At 44.6% G+C, this 19,445-nt stretch overlaps 1 protein-coding gene across 1 annotated transcript in view; it reads left to right on the top strand.

Moving 5' to 3' along the window:
* BDKRB2 (bradykinin receptor B2) overlaps positions 1–14,138 on the top strand; it is a 42,576-nt gene extending 28,438 nt beyond the window's left edge. The window contains exon 2 of the mRNA XM_038748669.1: positions 12,277–14,138. Within this exon, the coding sequence (XP_038604597.1) occupies positions 12,284–13,369 (1,086 nt within the window). The 5' untranslated portion in view covers positions 12,277–12,283 and the 3' untranslated portion in view covers positions 13,370–14,138. The remainder of the gene's footprint in view (positions 1–12,276) is intronic.
* Positions 14,139–19,445: the final 5,307 nt, after the last annotated feature.

Genomic DNA, 19,445 nt, shown 5'->3' with positions numbered 1-19,445 from the left:
GGTGCCACATCATGTTCTATCCCAACAGATTCTGATTCTGATCTCACATTCTAACCCAAATGAGTAGTGAAAATACATGTTCTGGGAAAATATATATAAAATATGTATATAAAATTAATTTATACATAATTGTTGTTGGGATGACAAGATCAGAGGCAGTGGAAATTAGTTGGGGAACCCTAAGAACGTATGTATATAACAGTAATTGCTAAGCACTGTATTAACCACTGGAATAGGTACAAGATAATCAGGTCAGATACGGTTCCTATACCACTAGACGTTCTCTGTCTAAAGGAAAGGGAGACTAGGTACTTAGTCCCCATTTTTCAGATGAGGAAATAGAGGCCCAGTTAAGTGACTTGCCCAAGGTCACCCAGCAGGCAAGTGGCAGAGCCAGATTAGAACCTAGGTTAACTGATTCCCAATTAATCAGTAGATCCATGCGGTAATAATTGAGTGCTTACTGTGTGCGGAGCACTGTACTAAATTCAAGAGAACAATTCAAGAGAGTTGGTAGACACATAACCTGCCCACATGAGTTTACGGTCTAAAGGGGCAGACAGACAATAAAATGAATTATTGGTATATACGTAAGGGCTGTAGAACTGAGGGTGGAATTAATATCCAGTACAAATTCCAGTAGTCTCTTTCCACTAGACTACTCTGCTTCCCAAAACCATAAACAACCATCCCTAGCACTTAGGTATATATTGTATTTTCCCAAGAGTTTAGTACAGTGCTCTGCACACAATAAATGCTAAATAAAAACAATTGATTGATCATTTGATTAAGATATTTTATTGTATAAAATCATTGATTTATTCATTAATCTATCAGGGGTATTTATTGAGCACCTACTCTATGCAGAGCACTGTATTAAGCATTTGGGAGAATACAGTACAATAATAAACAGACTCATTTCCTGCCCACAATGAGTTTACAGTCTAGAGGACCGTCTCCTTATTGTTTTGTAAACTTCTAGAGGTTGGAGACTGAGTCTTTTACAAGAACAGTGCTTTGCATATAGTAAGCGCTTAACAAATGCCACCATTATTATTATTATTATTGTTACTGCTATTATAATACCCACCCAATAGCTTAGTACAGGAGGTTGTACCCAGAAGATACTTAACAAACATGACCGATGTTAGTGATGATGAAGGTGAGGAATACCTTCCGGAGTAAGTGGATTTTCAAGTGGGCAGAACTGTGGTCTAGCAGATTTGGGACAGGGAAGGAATTCCAAAGAAGCAGCATGGCTTAATGGAAAGAGGATGAGTCAGAGAGTCAGGAAAACTGGGTTCTAATCCTGGCTCTGCCAGATTCCCATTATGTGACTTTGGGCAAGTCACTTAATTCTTCTTTGCCACAGTTTCCTCTTCTTTAAAATGGGGAGTAAGTACCTGTTCTCCCTCCTACTTAGACTGTAAGCCCCGTGTGGGACAGGGACTCCATCCAATCTCATTAACTTGTATTTACCCCAAATGTTTAGAACAGTGATTGACACAGAGTAAGCACTTAGCAAATGTCATTTAAAGAAAAATCCAGGAGTGGGAGCTCCAATTCTATATGAATGCATGAACACCTGTCTTGCAATGGACTCAAAATACAAGGAAGAAAGCCTGATTGTATTTCCAAAAATGCAATTCTTCAATAAACTGTCAATCAACAAATCAGTGTTAAAGGACTGCACTAAGCACTTGGGAGAGTACAATTAAAGCACACAACCCCTGCTCTCAAGGAATTTACCAGCTTAGAGGGGAAATGGAGAAAAGTTTTGACAAGAAGCAGAACTTGAACAAGTCTAGTCAGGCTAATTCTCTTTTTCTATGGTATTTATTAAGTGCTTATTATGTGCCAGACACTGTACTAAGCACTGGGCTATATCCAAGCTAATCGGGTTGGACATAGTCTATGTCTCACATGGGTCTCACAGTCTTGATCCCCGTTTTACAGATGAGATAACAGACACAGAGAAGTTAAGTGACTTGCCCAAGGTCACATAGCAACAAGTGGAGGAGCTAGGATTAGAACCCAGATCCTTCTGACTCCCAGGCTTGTGCTCTATCCACTAAGCAACACTGCTTCACTTCTGCTTTGCTTTCATTTTTGAGGTGAGTTTTATGCCGTAAGGTTTAGTGGGCTGCTTTGAAGCTGGCAAATGAGCTGCCCTCCAAAAAAAAAAAGTGGGGTCACCTTTGTGATTTTATTTGTCTGCCTAAGTAAATTAGGAGCACATGTTCTCACTCATTTAACTACAGGGGAAACTGAATCACAGAGAGGTGAAATGACTTGCCCTTTTTTTCACAATCGATGCCCAAACTAGATAAGGCAAGGTTTTTTGTCCTAGAAGACAGTACTTCCTCTGATTCTCAGAACAAGATCGAAAATTGAGAGATCTGCTCCTCATGGGGGTAAAAAAGTCAATGCTTCACCAAAATAGCTGGGCTTTCTCTTGTACGGGATGATCTTGAATAGAACCAGAGCATCGCTAAGTTTCCTTACCTATAAAATGCACTGCAGTCCACTTGAACTTTTGTGAATTATTGGTTATTTAAAGGATAAGTCAAAAGGAGCCGAGTTTTGGCCAGTATCTCAGCCCTTTCCGATTAAAAGAAACAACTCACAGTGAAGGCGGGTTCTATTCAAAGCTCTTTTCAGCCTAGTAAAAATAGCCTGGGCTGCACAACAAGAAATGAGAAAAATGGAGCTGAGCAGCCCGAAGTAAATCTAGAATGAAAAGGGACAATGCCACTAAGATGAAAGGTTTAAGTAACACAAGTTTGAAACTCCCTTCCTGCCCTAACTGTTCACCATCTCCAGGATAAGTTAGTGTTCAGCTCACAGTTCCTCACCGTCTTAGGCAGTCTAAACTCGCTAATCTTGTCAGTAGCACTTTCTGAAACCTCCCATAACCAGGCAAGGAAAATTGCGAGCCTTCCCCTTGACTTGGCTCAAATCTATGTTCTGACTCAAATGCCATAATGAATTCTCTGAAACGGGAACCATGGTTCCTTCACTTGCATACCAGCTCTCTCTGCTTTTCATCCAGTCCAGGGGTAAAATGTCTATCTGCTGATTCACTGCAATGTGTCAGGAAAAAAGGTCCAATAGCCCGTGGCTGGGAAGGGGAAAGGCAGGAAATAATTTCTTTCTTGCCATTAGGATTCTTAAAGGTTAATTATCATTGCAAGATAAAAAGTCCCATTTTCTTGCATTTTGCCTCCTTGCTTAGAGAACAAGTTCCATCAAGAGGAAGGATTATTCAGAACTCCAGTGCCTTAGCTCACTGTGAGTAGACAACGTGTCTGTTTATCGCTATATTGTACTCTCCCAAGTAAATGCTCAATAAATATGACTGACTGACTGATCAGAAAAAACTTTGCATTCAGCAAGTGTTAAGTATTCGATCCTAGTGATAAGCGCAACTATCTGGTAGTCATTGTTGCTCTTCCTGGTGTATCCTGAGGGCCCAACTAAAATGTGGAGTCTAGGCCTGTTCTTGCTCCTCCTTAGACTGTGAGCCCCATGTGGGACAGGAACTGTGTCCAATCTGATTAACTTCTATCTATCCCAGCACTTAGAACCGTGCCTGACATAGTAAGCGTTAACAAAAGTAATAATAATATACTGAGGATGGTCCCCAGAAATGGGAAGCAATTAACAGTGCCCTAAAAGAAGTAACTGTCTACAGTGTGACAAGTTCAGGATGCTTTTATGCATTCATTCATTCATTCAACTGTATTTTTGAGTGCTTACTATGTTTTACTTAGTTTTAACTAAGAGTGATTGGAAATCAAATTGGAACAATGTCAGACTTTGTTTGAGTGAGTCTTGTCAGGCAGAGTGACCGTTGTTCTTACAACAGGAGAAAACCATAGGGATGGGAGGCTAGGAAACACTGCAACAAGTCAGTGGGGGAGGAGAGCAAGGGTTGAGAAGGGATGGACTCATCACCAGGACTTGGGGAAACAGGAGTGCGCTTAGTACAGTTCTTTCTGTATCCAGAGAGCTCTCAATAAATACCACTGATAAGTATGGTCTAGGGGATAGAGCATGGACTCGGGAGTCAGAGGGACCTAAGTTCTAATCCCAGCTCTTCCACTTGAGTGATGTGTGTTTTGGGCAAGTTGGTTGCTTCAATCAATCAATCAATCAATCGTATTTATTGAGCGCTTACTGTGTGCAGAGCACTGTACTAAGCGCTTGGGAAGTACAAGTTGGCAACATATAGAGACAGTCCCTACCCAACAGTGGGCTCACAGTCTAGAAGGGGGAGACAGAGAACAAAACCAAACATATTAACAAAATAAAATAAATAGAATAGATATGTACAAGTAAAATAAATAAATAGAGTAATAAATATGTACAAACATATATACATATATACAGGTGCTGTGGAGAAGGGAAGGCGGTAAGATGGGGGGATGGAGAGGGGGATGGGGGGAGAGGAAGGAAGGGGCTCAGTCTGGGAAGGCCTCCTGGAGGAGGTGAGCTCTCAGCAGGGCCTTGAAGGGAGGAAGAGAGCCAGCTTGGCGGAGGGGCAGAGGGAGGGCATTCCAGGCCAGGGGGATGACGCTTCACTTCTCTGTGCCTCAGTTACCTCATCTGTAAAATGGGATTAAGACCGCGAGCCCCATGTGGGACATGGACTGTGTCCAACCTGATTAGCTTGTATCTACCACAGTGCTTAGTGCAGTGCCTGGCACATAGTAAGTGCGTAGTAAAGGTCATTTTAAAAAACAATGACTGTGCTGGTCTGGGACTTGTCTGTCCGGCTTAGACACCGTGAATGCTCGTTTGGTATTGAGCTGTAGGCTGTCCCCATGGAGACTCGGCGCCAAGCAATATTTTCCACTAACACATCCACCTTGCGTCTGGCCTGCAAAACAAAGTGGAAAATGGCCAAGTGTCTGCCTCATTTGCAGTACCAGTAATTTTGCCCAAAGGGTCCCACAAGGCTGGCATCATCCAGCTTGGCTGTTTGTGTCCATCAAATTGACCAATAATAATAATAATAATTGCATTTATTAAGCACTTACTATGTGCAAAGCACTGTTCTAAGAGCTGGGGAGGTTACAAGGTGATCAGGTTGTCCCACGGGGGACTCACAGTCTTAATCCCCATTTTACAGATGAGGGAGCGGAGAAGTTAAGTGATTTGCCCAAAGTCACACAGCTGACAACTGGCGGAGCCGGGATTTGAACCCATGACCTCTGACTCCAAAGCCCGTGTTCTTTCCACTGAGCCACTCTGCTTCTCTCGCAGACAAATGCCCATTTTGTGCCAGGCAGAATCTCAGATAGGTTATTCCCTCCCCACCACCAGATCAACAACTGGTTTCTTGTCTAGGCGCTTCTGGCGCTTGACTGATAAGATCTAGTTCAGCCTATAGAGGGTAAGAAGATATTTGGAGAAGAGTTTTCTCCTGAAATAACCATTTAAGTCCTGAAATCACTTGGGGTAAATTTCACCTGTGACACCAGTGCCTTCCCAGAGCCCACTTCGAGCATCTTGCCGCACATCCGCTGTTGGCTTGGCACCATTTCCAATCGGAGAGTCCACCAAGGGAAGACGATCACCAATATTGGCAGGCAGGATGGCAGCCAGACAATAACCGTTCCCTGTGTGGGGTCCAGAATCGCTCTTGGATGCAAGCATGAGAATCCCACAGTCAAGAGTCCCCTGACTGGTCCCACTGAATCAATCAATCAATTATGGCATTTATTGAGTGCTTACTATGTGCAGAGAACTGTACAAAGCACTTGGAAGAGTACAATACAACAGGATTAGCAGAAACGTTCCCTACCCGTAACGAGCTTACAGTCTAGCGGAAAAATAGAATATTCAAATAAAGGAAACCAGTTGTCAGTCTGCCTGACACTGCATCAAAAACAAGGCCGTTGCTGCTTGCACAGTCAAGAAAAAGGTGGATTCTGGACTCTCCCTGCTTTCCCTGGATTTGATATGTTCCTTTTTAAATAAGTTCTTGTTCTCCTTCGAAATTAGCCAAGGAGCCATCAAGATACATGACTTACTGTTCCAAGAGAGCAGATAACAAACAGGTCTCTCCTCCAAGAGGCCTTCCCTGATGAAGCCCTCATTTCTTTTTCTCCCATTGCCTTCTGCATCACTCTTATGCTTGGATTTGCTCCCTTTATTGACCCCTCTTTCAGTCCCACAGCACTTAAGTACTTATCTGCAATTTATTTATTTATATTAATGTCTATCTCCCCCGCTAAGCTGTAAGCTCACTGTGGGCAGGGAACATGCCTGCCAACTCGGTTGAGTTTTACGTTCCTACCATGGTATAGCAGTTAGAGCCTGGGCATAGAAGTCAGTAGGTCATGGGTTCTAATCCTGGCTCTGCCACTTGTCTGCTGGATGACCTTGGCCAAATCACTTCACTTCTCAGTGCCTCAGTTCCAAAAATGGGGATTGAGACTGTGAGCCCCACGTGAGACAGGGATTGTGTTCAATCCAATTTGCTTGTATCCCCCCCAGTGCTTAGAACAGTGCCTGGCCCATAGTAAGTACATAACAAATACCATAATAATAATTATTGTTGTTTCATTGTACTTTCCCAAGAGTTTAGTACAGTGCTCTGCACACAGTAAGCACTCAATAAATGTGAATGAATGAATAAGTAAATGCTTAATAAATATGACATTGATCTACCCCCGTGCTTAGTACAGTGTCTGGCACATAGTAAGCACTTATCAAATACTATTTTTTAAAAAATGACAGAGAGGATGGTAGTGTTGTCAACTGTGATGGAGAATTAAGAGAAGGAAAGTATTTGGGAGGGAAGAGAAAGAATTCAGTTTACGACATATTGAATGAATATATTATGGCAGTGTCCTGGAGGCAAGAGGAAATGAAAACTGCAGAGGAGAAGTCAGGGCCAGCAAGGAAGATTAATTCAGCACTTACTGTGTGCAAAACATTGTACTAAGCGCTTGGGAGAGTACAACAGCAAACAGATGCATTCCCTGCCCACAGAGACCTCACAGTCTAGAGGGGGAGTCAGATGTTAATATACATAAAAAATAAGTCAATAAATAAATAAATTACAGGTAGATACATATGTGCTGTGGGGCTGGGAGATTTGGGAATCATCCGCATACTGGTGACAGTCGAAACCACGGGCATGCACGAACTCCCTAAGGGAGTGAGAATATCCTCCCAATATCCACAGTACTCTATACACAAAGTAGGCACTCAGTTAATTTTGTTGATTATCATTTAACTCGCTCACATGTTTCCCCAAGTCCAAGCAATTAAAAAAATATCTTTTCAGACACCCTGAGAGCTGAAGTGCATACGGGCACTGAAGTAGCCTGAACCACTGGATGCTTTTGTTTCATGTGAGCCAGGGAAGTTCCTCAGAGGAAATGCTAACAAAAGAACATCAAGTTCATCCTGTGAGGGAAAGAAATGACCCTCCAAGGAAGGTCTAAGAAATGACAGGATACCCGCTAGATTAAAATTTAATGCAGCACTGAGGCTGAATGCTGCAATTATATTACATCACACAATTCCCTGTTCCCTGTGACCTGTATGGAATAGTAGAAAGAGTGTGGGCCTGGGAGTAAGGGGATCTGGATTCTAATCCTAGCTCCGCCACTTGCCTGCTCTGTCAAATCAATCAATCAATGGTATTTACTGAGTGCTTACTATGTGCAGAGCACCATACTAAGCACTTGGGAGAGTAAAATATAACAGAATTAGTAGGCACATTCCTTTCCCATAATGAGCTTACAATCTACAGAAGTCACTTAACTTTTCTATGTCTCAGTTTCCTCATCTGTAAAGTGGGGATTCAATTCGTGTTCTCCCCCCACATTGGACTGCGAGCCACTCGTGGGACAAGGATTGGGTCTAACCTGATTGTATCTTCCCCGTAATAATAACTGTGGCATCTGTAAAGTGCTTACTATGTTCCCAGTCCAAACTAAGTGCTGGGGAAGATACAAGAGTATCAAGCTGGACTCAGTCCCTGTCTCACAGGAAACTCACAGTTGAAGAGGGAGGGAGAACAGCTATTTAATTCCCATATTACAGATGAGGAAACTGAGCCACAGAGCAGTTAAGTGACATACCTAAGGTCACACAGCGGGCAAGTGGTAGAGCCGGGATGTTTTTAATGCCATCTGTTAAGCACGGAGGAAACTGAAGCACTGGGGAAACAAGCACAGAGAAGTGACTTGTCTAGGGTTATATAGTAGACAGGTGGTAAGGCTGGGATTAGAACCCAGGTCCTCTAACTCCGAAACCTGTCTTTTTTTCACAGGCCATACTGCTTTCCTGTGCTAACAGTGTTTGGCACATGATAAGCACATCATCATCATCATCATCATCATCATAACAATAATAATAATAATTGCAGTATTATCATCATCATCCACTTCCTCCTTCTCCAAGACCCTGCCTAAATCAATAGCCAGCAGGTAATTAGATTATAAATTATCCTCAAGAAGATCCTCAAACTAGTGCTAGGTGAGATCTGGAGGCTATGGAACAGGCCATGTGGCCCAAGATATCTTTGTACTCCAAGGGTCTGACTGAAATCCAGCTGACTTAAAGCTAATATTCAAGTCCAGATTTGCAGTGAAACATTTTCATTGGCTCACAAGGAGGCATTAGGCTTTCCCACCGACCCCAACTTGGTTGTTACGAGGACTATGTTCAGTCTATCAGATTGTCTATGAGAAGCAGTGTTGCCTAGTGGAAAGAGCATGGGCCAAGGAGCCAGAAGGACCTGGGTTCTAATCCCAACTCTTGTCTGTTGCATTCATTCATTCATTCAATTGTATTTATTGAGCGCTTACTGGGTGCAGAGCACTTGGAAAGTACAAGTCATCATCAGAGACAATCCCTACCCATCAACAGACTCACAGTCTAGAAGGGTGGAATGACCTTGAGCGAGTCACTTCACTTCTCTAGGCCTCAGTTACATCATCTGTAAAATGGGGTTTAAGACTCTGAGCCCCACTTGGGAAATAAACAGTGCCCAACATGCCTAGCTTGTTGTAGTAGGTTGGAACTCTGTCTGTCCCCAGAATCGGGGACCCCCACTCTGTCAGCCCTTGTGTGACGCCAAGAGACAGGTCGGACCTCTTGGTTGGAGCTGGGAGGAGACAAGATATAAAACCGAATGTTATCCTTGCCCCACGCCTCCTGTTTTCCAAAACCCGCTGGCAGCAATTGCAAATGGAACACATGACTACAGTCCAGCTTTAGAAAAGTTAGGAGAAAGATAGTTGGCAGTGTTTATCAGTACAGTGCCTTGCACACAGTAAGCACTCAATAAATTTGATTGAATGAATCAGGGCCTAAAGAAAGCATAATACCAAGATGCCAGAAATTTTAATCAGGAAACAAGGGAAATAAGTGAAGAAATGTAAGTAACTAACCTCCCAAAATTTAACAAGCATAAGACTATTTTATCTATGTTCATTTTTTTTTGGATCCCTCTATAACTGGCAAAACCATCTCTTTCCCCAGTACTACTAAGAGATTTGGTTTTCTCAAATTCTTAGTACTGTGTGGTGTATACAGCAGGTGTTCAATATTAATGATTGATTGATTGCTTCTGCCAAAATGATGGCAGGTCATGAGAAGCCATGAAGCCCAAAGGTCTGGAAGTCGGAAGGACCTGGGTTCTAATCGCAGCTCTACCACTTATCTGCTGTGTGACCTTGGGGAAGTCACTTAACTTATCAGTGCCTGAGTTACTTCATCTGTAAAATGGGAATTAATACTGTGAGCCCCATGTGAGGTGTGGACTGTGTCCACCTCATCATCATCATCATCATCAATTGTATTTATTGAGCGCTTACTGTGTGCACAGCACTGTACTAAGCACTTGGGAAGTACAAGTTGGCAACATATAGTGACAGTCCCTAGCCAACAGTGGGCTCACAGTCTAAAAGGGGGAGACAAATCCACCTGATTGTCTTGTGCCAACCCCAGCACTTAGTTCAGTGCCTGGCACATAATAAGTGCTTAACAACTATCATAACAAAAAAGACTACTAAGGAGATTGCTATCGGGATCACTTATCGTGACAGAATTCCCCCCTTTTTTGTCTGCACCCTACCTGATAATCAGCATCAGGACATATGCTGCCTACAGAAGAAAGCTCTGTCACCACAGAAACAACATGCAACGGAGCTGCTTGTAGTCAGTTTGCCTAGATTCCAAGGGGAAAAATTAAAATCCTCTCAAATAAAAAGAGCCACCCTGCTCACATGTATTAATAATAATAATAATGGTATTTGTTAAGCACTTACTATGTGCAAAGCACAGTTCTAAGCACTAGCGGGGATGCAAGGTGATCAGCTTGTCCCATGTGGGGCTTACAGTCTTCATCCCCATTTGACAGATGAGGTAACTGAGGCACAGAGAAGTGAAGTGATTTGCCCAAAGTCACACAGCAGACAAGTGGCGAAGATGGGATTAGAACCCATGACCTCTGACTCCCAAGCCTGTGCTTTTTCCATTGAGCCATGCTGCTTCTCTAAATAATAACAGTAGTATTTGTTAAGCGCTTACTATGTGCCAAAACAGTACTAAGAGCTGGGGTGGTTATAAGCAAATCAGCTTGGACTACAGGCCCTGTCCTGCTTAGGGTTCACAGTCTTAATCCCCATTTTACAGATGAGGTAACTGAGGCACAGAGACGTTAAGTGACTTGCCCAAGGCCACACAGCAGACAAGGGGTGGAGCTGGGATTAGAATTCATGACCTTCTGACCCCTAGACCCATGTTCTATCCACTACGCCATGCTGCTTGTCCATTATGACATGATGCCATCATGCATCCTCTTCTGCAGAAGTATGCCTAGGATGCCCTAACCTAGAACGCTTCTCTAGGGGGGACCCCAGCCCCCCCCCCCTCAATTTGTTCCAGAGTCACCGCATTCCTTTCCCAGGTCCCTCTATTTATGGGTCCTGCTGTTTCTGTTTTCCTCATCTGAGGCCCAAAGAGAACTCCAATTAGTGATACTTTTAGTATTCATTAAGTTCTATGCACCAAACACCGTGCTAAGCACCAGGCTAGCTGCCATACATTTAGATCAGATGCAGTCCCTGACCCATATGGGGCTCACAGTCTAAAGGGGAGGGCACCAGTTATTTAACCCCTATTTTTCAAATGAGGAAACTGAGGCACATAGAAGTTAAGTGACTTGCCCAGGATCACCCAGCAGGCAAGTGGCAGAGCCAGGTCAGAACCCAAGTGTCCTGACTCCCAGCCAAGTGCCCTTTCTGCTGATCCACCCCCCCGCCACTTTCCTTTTCCTTTTTGACAGATTACATTGAGATGGCTGCTTCCTCCTGTGGCTGTCCTCACCCACGGGCCCCCATTGCCCCAGAATCTTTCCCATTTGTCAGTTCTGTTTTCAGGAGTCCAGGATGCTAGGCTGATCTTTCAATGCCTCACCTCCTCCAGGAGGCCTTCCCAAACTGAGCCCCCTCCTTCCTCTCCCCCTCCTCCCCCTCCCCACCCCCCCGCCTTATCTCCTTCCCTTCCCCACAGCACCTGTATATATGTATATAAGTTTGTATGTATTTATTACTCTATTTTATTTGTATATATTTATTCTATTTATTTTATTTTGCTAATATGTTTTGCTTTGTTCTCTGTCCCCCCCTTCTAGACTGTGAGCCCACTGCTGGATAGGGACCGTCTCTATATGTTGCCAACTTGTACTTCCCAAGCGCTTAGTACAGTGATCTGCACATAGTAAGTGCTCAATATGATTGAATGAATGAATGCCTCGCCAAAACAATCGTAGAAAATAATAACATTTGAACAGTTACCTGCCCCACCATCCCCTGGCTGGAGTTCAGCCCTTATCTGTTCTAATCATTGCCTCCCCACCCTTTGTACCTCTCAGACTTGAACTCCCCTCAAGCTGCCAAACCACTTTTAGATAGGAGTGGTGGTGCCTCTGAGGTAATACAGGGAAAGGCAGAGGGAATAAGACCCAAGGAGCCCCCTTGAGTGTCCCAGAACCCACAAGAGCTAGTGCCTCTGAGGTAAAATAGGGAGAGGTGGACCAGAGAACACCCAAGATAGTCCCAGAAGCCCATAGGAGTCGTGGCAGGTCAGCAGTGGACCCTGAGCAAATGCCTTTGTCCTACCTTGGCTAGAGTGACCCTGATGCCCTGAGGAAGAGTACCCTAAAAACACACTAAGGGGACCCGCCGAATGAGCTCCATTTTCTTGTGGCCACCAAGTGAAATGATTCCCTTTTCCCCTATTTTTCAGTCCCAAAATGGCCCACTTCATGGCCAACGTTTCCGCCGCAATCAACGACTCTTCTCTAAACGCCACCAATAGCAACGAGTGCCTGTTCCCTCATGTCTTGAGTCTGATGGCCAAGATCCAGCCCCCTTTCCTTTGGTTCATCTTTGTGCTGGCAGCGGTAGAGAACATTTTCGTTCTCAGCGTCTTCTGCTTCCACAAGAGTAGCTGCACCGTGGCCGAGATCTACCTGGGGAACCTGGCGGCCGCCGACCTAGTCCTGTCCTGCAGTCTGCCCTTCTGGGCCATCAATATCGCCAACAGGTTCAACTGGCCCTTCGGGGAGTTCCTCTGCCGCACGGTCAACTGCCTCGTGAGCATGAACTTATACAGCAGTATCTGCTTCCTGACGCTGGTGAGCGTGGACCGCTACCTGGCCCTGGTGAAGACGATGTCCCTGGGGCGTCTGAGGGGGATCCGGGGGGCGAAAATCTACAGCATCTTGATCTGGCTCTGCAGCCTGTTGATGAGCTCGCCGATGATCGTGTTCAGAAAGCTGAGCTACCTGAAGGATGAGGACATGCTTGCCTGTGTGATTGACTATCCCTCCCAGAGCTGGGAAATTTTCATCAACACCCTCCTGAATGTGGTGGGCTTCCTGCTCCCCCTCTGCGTGATCGGCTTCTGCTCGGCCCAAATCATCGGAGTCCTGCAGCACAACGAGATGCAGAAGTTCAAGGAGATCCAGACGGAGAAGAAGGCCACCGTTCTGGTCCTCTCCGTCCTCCTGCTGTTTGTCGTCTGCTGGCTCCCCTTCCAGATCAGCACATTTTTGGACACCCTTTTCCGGCTGAAGATCATAACGGGCTGCCCCGTGGAGGGGGCCCTCGAAATATTCACGCAGGTGGGGACCTATATGGCTTACAGCAACAGCTTCCTCAACCCCCTGGTTTACGTCATCGTGGGAAAGCGTTTCCGGAAGAAGTCCAAGGAGGTCTACAGGGGGTTGCTCAAAATGGGGAGGTGCGCGGGGAACGGCAACCAGGTAGAGAACTCTGTGGGCACTTTGAGAACCTCCATCTCGATGGACATACAAAGTGACAAGCAGCCAGGGTGACTGCCCCGGCCAAGGAGTGAATTTCCCCTCACCTGAACTGTTTGCACAATCTTCTCAAGCGTCGGTGCAGGACGCTTCACGTTTATCTGTTCCATCCACTCACTGGCAAGAGAACCACCCTTTCTGATCACTCACCAACACGCTAACGACTGGCATCGGGGTGAGCGAACTACTGAAACCCCTACGTCCCTCACTCCAGGGAACCACCTTTTCCTTGCCTGACCTCTTTCCTCTGGTTTCTTGACTCTTTAGAGCAATGACTTTTAGGAAACGTTTTACACCGACAAAGGTGAATGTCTGCCTCTGTAAAGCGGTTGTATAATGACAGTGAAGGCCGGTATTATCACACTCACCCCTGCAGCCCTGGGTTCGAAAGATAAATCGAAGGTCACAAGAAGGGTTTCCCAAAGTCCTTGAAGTAGAAGGAAAAATGGGAGAAGAATCATACGGTTAAGATATGTCTGAGAAAGATCTGCTCTACTTTGAGCTAATCTTTTCAGCTTTGGAACTGGGCTGGAGAGGTAATTAATGGGTTAAGCCAAATCCAGCTCTGGCAAATGACTGACTCGCATAGGATTTTTATGTTGTCTCTCTGCCAGTGAGTTGACTTATTCTGATTTTTAATGTGACAGATGTGATGCTCAGAGACGGGCAAAGTACACCTGAGAGGGATGAGCTAATGGAATGGGAAAAAAGCATTACAAAACTCAATGATAATTATTGAGTCCTTACTCTGTGCAGAGCACTTCATTAAGCACTTCGATAGAGAAACAGCATGGCGTAGTGGAGAAAGCACAGGCCTGAGAGTCAGAACATCCTGGATTCTAAACCCGGCTCTGCCACTTATCCGCTGTGGGACTTTGGGCAAGTCTCTTCACTTCTCTGAGCCTCAGTTCCCTCATCTGTAAAATGGGGATTGAGACTGTGAGCCCCACATGAGACAGAGACTGAGTCTAACCCCATTTGCTTGTATCCATCCCAGTGCTTAGTATAGTGCCTGGCACGCAGTAAGCGCTTAACGAATTCTACAACTATTATTATTATTAGAGTTCATTCATTTATTCAACTGTATCTGTTGACTTGGTAGACATGATCCCTGCCCACAAGGAGCTTCCAGTCTAGTGGATCTCATTTCTTCTCTACCTTGGCAGCAAGGGGTGAGGAGACAGCACAAGTTGATTAGAGTCTTCCCTCACCTGACTCCAAACATGAAGGGGCTCCGCAAGCAGAAACTAGTTTGGGCAGTTCCCAAACTGGGGCCTGCTGCAGTAGACTCATCACCCCAAAGTCACACTCTACTTTCCCAGGTAGGAAAGGACTGGGATAGCCCCCACCTTAGAATTTCACCCCCACCCAAAACAATTCTGCTCAGGAATCAGAACCATTTTGACCCATTCACAGAAAGTAAGGCAATTAGGCAAGGATATTTTGTAAGTAGACGCAAGATGTGTGGTGGATGAGAGGGGGTGGGAGGAGAACAAAGGCTAAAACATGTACATATTGCCAAATGTATATTTCTTTCTACATATTTATATATTTGTATATATCCACTGTGTGTATGTTGTCAGTGTTTTGTTTTTTTTCCCTGAGGAACAAAGTTGGGAATGCTTATCTGACTTCCATCAGCAAGTTCCCGTTTTTAATAATAATACTATTCATTCACTCATTTCATTCATCCAATCGTATTTATTGAGAGATTACTGTATGTAGAGCATTATAGGTAGTGCTTGGGAGAGTACAGTATAATAATGGATAGACAGATTCCCTGCCCACAACAAGCTTGTATTCTAGAGGGGGAGACAGACATTAATATAAATGATTGTAGTTATGTACGTAAGTGCTATGGGACTGGGAAGGGGGAGGAATAAAGAGAGCAAGTCAGGGTGATGCAGAAGGGAGTGGGAGAAGAGGAAAGGAGGTCTCTTGGAGGAGATGTGCCTTCAATAAGGCTTTCAATGTGGAGAGAGTAATTGTGTCAGATATGAGGGAAGGTGATCCAGGCCAGAGGCAGTACTTGGGGGAGAGGTCAGAGGAGAAACAGACAAGACTGAGGTACAGTCAGAAGGTTCATTCATTCATGCAATCGTATTTATTGAGCGCTTACTGTGTGCAGAGCACTGTATTCAGCACTTGGGAAGTTCAAGTCGGCAACATATAGAAATGGTCCCTACCCAACAACAGGCTCTAGAAGGGGGAGAGGATTGAAGTGTGCAGGCTGGGTTGTAGTAGGAGAGTAGCAAGGTGAGGTAGGAGGAGGCAAGGTGATTGAGTGTTTTAAAGCCAACCACCGCTGGAGATTTTGTTTGATGTGGAGATGGATGGGCAACCACTGGAGTTTCTTGAGGACTGGGGAAAAATGGTCTGAATGTTTTTGTTTTGAATGATCTGGACAGCAGAGTGGAGTATGAACTGGAGTGGGGAGAGACAGGAGGCAGGAAGGTCGGCAAAGGGGCTGATACAGTAAACAATGTGGAATAGTGCTTGGATTAATGTGGCAGCAGTTTGGATGGAGAGGTATTTGTTAAGTGCTTACTATGTGCCAGGCATTGTATTAAATGCCAGGTAGATACAAGCAAATTGGGCTGGACACAGTCCCCATTCCACATGGGAGTCGCAGTCTTAATCCCTATTTTACAGATGAAATAACAGAGGCACAGAGAAATGATATGATTTTCTCAAGGTCACATGGCAGACAAGTGCAGAGAAGGAATTAGAACCCAGGTCCTTCTGACTTTCATGCCTGTGCTCTATCTGCTAAGTCACATGGCTTCCAGATGTAATAGCTCTTGGTACCAGAGAGGGGACAGGTCAGCTGTAAACTGGACTGCCCAATATAAAACTGAACAAAAGGCCTGGGGATTGAGAAGCAGCATGGTGTAATACATAGAGTACATTCAGGGCTGGGAGTCAAAAAGTTATGGGTTCTAATCCCAGCTACGGCTCGTGTCTGCTATGTGACCTTGGACAAGTCACTTCATTTCTCTGTACCTCAGGTACTTCACCTGTAAAATGGGGATTGAGACTGTTAGCCCCACAGGGGACAGGGACTGTGTCCCAGCCTATTTGCTTGTATTCATCCCAGCGCTTAGTACAGTGGCTGGCACATAGCACTTAACACATATCACAATTAATTATTATTATTATTATTATTAAACCCAGGCACCCAGACTCCCAAACAAGGCTTCTTCAGCACACTAATAATATAACAGGACTGTCTTTAGTAACCATACGTATGTTTGTTACATAAAAAGTCAACAGGGTAACTGCCCAAATTGTACTTGATTTCCTCACTCTACCGTGTTAATTTGCTCTAAAATTAGGCCTCAGTCAGATTTCTCCATCACCGTGCCATTTCTGAGGGTGGGAGGAAAGAGGGGACTGGTTGGGGTGCATATTCATTCATTCATTCAATTGTATTTATTAAGCACTTACTGTGTGAAGAGCACTGTTCTAAGCGCTTGGAAAGTACAAGTCGGTAACGTATAGAGATGGTCCGTACCCAACAACGGGCTCACAGTCTAGAAGGGGTAGAGAGACAACCAAACCAAACATGTAGGCAGGTGTCAAAATAATCAGAACAAATAGAATTATAGCTTTAAGCACATCTGCCCCCAGGGGCCTCACCAGCCACTTCCTATTGCTTGAGAGCTATGGCTTCTCCCTTGGTTTTGGGATTCCACAGAGCTGGACACTTCCCTGTTACTGGGGTCACTGCCTTCGGACCCTAATCTTGCCAGGATGCCGTGGCTATGGAGACGTGACTGATGAAGGGAGTTATGAAGGTCACAGGTTAGCCAAGGGGTGCCTGAGGCAGTCACATTATGGGACCTGAACTGCTCAGAGCTGGAGGAAAACTCACCCTGACAACTGTACCGGGGAGTGGGGTGGGAGGTGTGGGAGGGGATGGAGAAGGGAAGTCGGTGAGCCCAGCGGAAGAGCCTGGGGTACCACTCTGTGGCCAGTGTGCCGGCTCTGACGATGCCTAAACTTGAAGAATCCACTGAACCAGCCAAAGCTCTTTCACTCCTCACACAAACTCATCTGCTGGAGATCTCCAGCCAAAGCTTTTTCACTCCTCACACGGACTCATCCGCTGGAGATCTCCAGCCAGAGCTTTTTCACTCCTCACACGAACTCATCTGCTGGAGATCTCCACCCGGGAGTTGAGTGAACCACAACTTTGAAAAGCTTTCTTTCAGTTTGTGTTAATCCCATCGGAAGCCAGAGGAAATAATATACCCTCAGGAAGAAACCTATCACCATTACCTCCTCCAGGGCCTTAATGTAGAGTTCAAAGTATATCTTGCAATTACTGAGCTACATTTGAAGAAGGGAAAAACAATGCACAGGTGTTATGTTTTTGACTAAGTGGGTGCTGCATCTTTAATTCATGAAGATTATAATAGCACACAACACTTGAGCAATTTATACCTCCTTTTCCTTTACTAATCCTGTTTCCCTAATGCAAACTATCCCCATTTTATTCATGGAGAGAGAGAGAGAGAATACAGATAATATGCTGCTTAATTTATAAAGGAAAGGCACTGGGATGATAATAATTTAATAGTGTTACATTTCAAATTTGGAAAAACTTCAAAAGTGTGGTAGTGTTACCCAAAGCAATAATACTGCCACATATGCCATCATAACTCAGTTCATTTGAGAAGTCATTCTAATATAGTACAGTGTTAATACTGAACGGTTTAGCGGTTTACCACATCGAAGAAGTTTGCCAGCCCAGAATATTGATTTTATATTTACTATCAGAGCTGAATGGGAAAGCCTAGAGAGGCCAAGGTTATGAGTTGGCAAGCCCTGGCACCAATTAATGCCCAGTCTGAAGTCAGTTGTAAACCTGGTCACTAAAATAGCATGAGTCAGTCATGAGCCATGTTGCACAACAGGTCCCCGGGGTTTGTGTTGTGAGGGAAGTCCAGGCAAGAAAGTCGTGGAAGCTGCAAGTCACCAAGGCCTACTGGAAAAAAGATGGGCCTAGGAGACAGGGGATCTGAGTTCTAAACCACGCTCTGCCACTTGCCTGCTGTGTGACTTTGGGCAAATCACTTAACTTCTTGGGTGCCTCCATTTTCTCAACTGTAAAATGGGAGTGAAATAGACAGGGACAGGGACTGTGTCTGACTTGATTAACTAGTATAGTCCCCAGCTCTCAGAACAGTGCTCAACACTTAGCGAGCACTTATCAAATATTATTTTTTTAAAAGGTCACATTCATTTTCTCATTTTCTACCACAGGGCTTCTTTCTGAAACCATTAAATAGGTGATCAGATAGCCACTGATTCTTCAGGAGGTAAGGATAGCTGTGAGCCTTTCTTAAAGGTCACCAGACCACATGATTAGCATGTAAAAGCACTTAGAACAGTGCTTTGCACATAGTAAAGGCTTAACAAATACCATCATTATTATTATGGAAAAAATTCTGACTCCTTCCCAGGAGGAAGTGTTCAGTTCCTTCTACAAAGCATCCTTTCTTCCCCAACCACACTAATTCCCCTTCCTATATCATCTGAGAAAATGTATACAGACACCTTCCTTGCCTTGATACTGGGAGAAAAGAGAATCAATCAATCAGTAGCATTAATTGAATGCTTTCTGTGTGCAGAGCACTGTACTAAGTACTTGGAAGAGTACTGTATAACAGAGTTGGTGGACACGTTCCCTGCATACAATGAGCTTACAATTTAGAGAGGGAAAAGGACATTACTATAAATAAATAAATTACAGATGTGTACTTAAGAGCTGTGGGGTTGAGAAGGGGATGAGTAATGGGTGCAAATCTAAGTGTAAAGGCCACACAGGAGCAAGTAGGAGAAGAGGTCCTCTTCCTTCTCCAATGTGTCCTTACCCGGGGTGACTAGCTGATCCACCTTTTTTTTCCCTATGGCCCAGCACTTAGAACAGTGCTTGGCACATAGTAAGTGCTTAACAAATACCAAAATTATTATTATTATTTAATGCTCTTACTTTGTGCCAGACACTATACTAAGTGCTGGGGTCGGTACAAGCTAATGAGGTTGGGCACAGTCCCTGTCCCACAGGGGGCTCACAGTATTAATC

Source organism: Tachyglossus aculeatus, chromosome 1, assembly GCF_015852505.1.
Source record: "Tachyglossus aculeatus isolate mTacAcu1 chromosome 1, mTacAcu1.pri, whole genome shotgun sequence".
Classification (NCBI taxonomy): domain Eukaryota; kingdom Metazoa; phylum Chordata; class Mammalia; order Monotremata; family Tachyglossidae; genus Tachyglossus; species Tachyglossus aculeatus.
The sequence above is the reverse complement of the archived record's forward strand: the minus strand, read 5'-3'. Positions and strand labels throughout refer to the sequence as shown.